The 1758-nt window shown below is 33.2% G+C and overlaps 1 protein-coding gene across 1 annotated transcript; it reads left to right on the top strand.

The window, feature by feature from the left end:
- The first annotated feature begins 367 nt into the window (after positions 1-367).
- Positions 368-1435, top strand: LOC117178588 (B1-hordein-like). The gene is made up of 3 exons (XM_033370015.1): positions 368-391; positions 597-924; positions 1283-1435. The coding sequence occupies exons 2-3, from the start codon at positions 613-615 to the stop codon at positions 1433-1435; spliced, it is 465 nt and encodes a 154-aa protein (XP_033225906.1). The 5' UTR covers positions 368-391; positions 597-612.
- The last annotated feature ends 323 nt before the right edge of the window (positions 1436-1758 follow it).

The following is a 1758-nucleotide window of genomic DNA, read 5'->3' as shown; positions in this document are numbered from 1 at the left end:
GAGTTAGAATTAGGAATAAATCAAAACGAGATTTGTTCAAATTAAGAGACATAAAAATAAATATGTATTTTTAAAAGTTAGCTTTTAAACCAAACGAGTAGAATTCACGAGTAGAATTCATAAGATTCAATAAAGACGCAATTAGTCTTTCAAAATTAATGTTTAATCTAAAAATGCTCATAAGACTGTGGTTCCTCAAGCTATTGTTTATATAGTGTCTTTATTATCATTCAAACACATACGTTGAATTACGAAAGTCTGAACATACATTTGACGTGTCGCTTGCATAATGACACATCTTCAGGTATATAAGAATGCTTCTGATTTCGAATCAGACAATAACCGATTAGACATTAAGTGATCAAATATTGACCAGAGAGTACTACAGGTGGTAAGTAAAACTCATTCTGCCAAATTGGTCTCTTGAACACATTTGAGTACATATCTGTTAAGATTCTAGTGACAAATTATTATAATTATTTTGAGACTTTATACATCAAAATAAGCATTTCAGAATTAGAGTTTGTACATTTTTTCCAAAAATCGACCCTAATATGTCAGCGAATTTCAAAATCATATTATATTTCATATTACAGGTAAAAGTTCAAAAATATGAAAGTCAATTTGTTCACTTTTATGCTGTTTTCTGCGATAATAGCAGTAACTTACGCTTATTCTCTGCCTGATTCGATCCGGAAAGATAATAAGGAAAGAGTTCCTTCTACCCCAGACGAAATACCACCTTACGATGATAAACCACATCCCGAAACAAGACCTTCCAAACCTTTTCCCACCGAACAACCACCCTATGATCCTCAACCATATCCCGAAACAAGACCTTCCAGCAAATTCCAAGGCGAACCACCATCTTTTGAACCTCAGTCATATCCCGGATCAGGACTAGAACTGGACCCAGAACACCTTGTAAGTATAATAGTGGAAAATATATGTATTATTTATCTTTATTTACAACTGTTTTTCATTTCTGAAGCCGCCCCGGATTCATTCCGAAGTTGGGTGAAGGCATAATGCAAGCATGTGTTTTGAGAAAACGGAGCGACCTTAAGTTAATGCCCTGTGCAGTTTTCCCAAAATGATATTAGATCACACAAAAAATAAAAGGCCTTTTTTATTTAAAAGCTTCATTACGATTTAGAAATTCCATCAACATGCTTTACAATGAAAAAGATCTTCCTATTTGTCTGTATTCGTATCTTAGAGGCGAGAAATCATCAACGTAGTTTATATAGTAAAATTTAATACGATTATCTTCATATTTCAGCGTTTCCGTAGGTCTCCTAAAGACGCCAAGAATGAAATTACCGTCAACGATAACCAAAAAAAAGACGCCGGTATCGTTGAAAATAATTATAGACCCATCCGGAACAAAGGTAAGCCTCAATTTGGAGCTTGCGGGTCCTACCCATGGGATTAGGTGTCTCTGCATTGACATTTTATCTTCTATTATGTACATTATACTATGATGAATTAATTATGCTCATTATAGTTAATTGTTAGTGAATATGTATAAAAAATAAAATTATCTTTAAAAAAAGTTACTTATTGTTAGACAATATCCAAAAGTTATTCCATATACAAATATTTAAAAATATATATAAGGATTGTGAAAGTCGACGTGTCCAACTGACAAGGTTCTATCTCGGTACATGCAAATCAAAAAGTTCTATCTCGGATAGTGAAGTGCCAAAGCTTGAAAGTCTCCTATAAATTGTGTTAGCAACATCAGCTTTCTCAGAA

The sequence above is a fragment of the Belonocnema kinseyi genome, chromosome 8 (assembly GCF_010883055.1).
Source record: "Belonocnema kinseyi isolate 2016_QV_RU_SX_M_011 chromosome 8, B_treatae_v1, whole genome shotgun sequence".
Classification (NCBI taxonomy): Eukaryota; Metazoa; Arthropoda; class Insecta; order Hymenoptera; family Cynipidae; genus Belonocnema; species Belonocnema kinseyi.
Note: the sequence above shows the minus strand (reverse complement) of the source record. Positions and strands in the feature narration are given on the sequence as shown.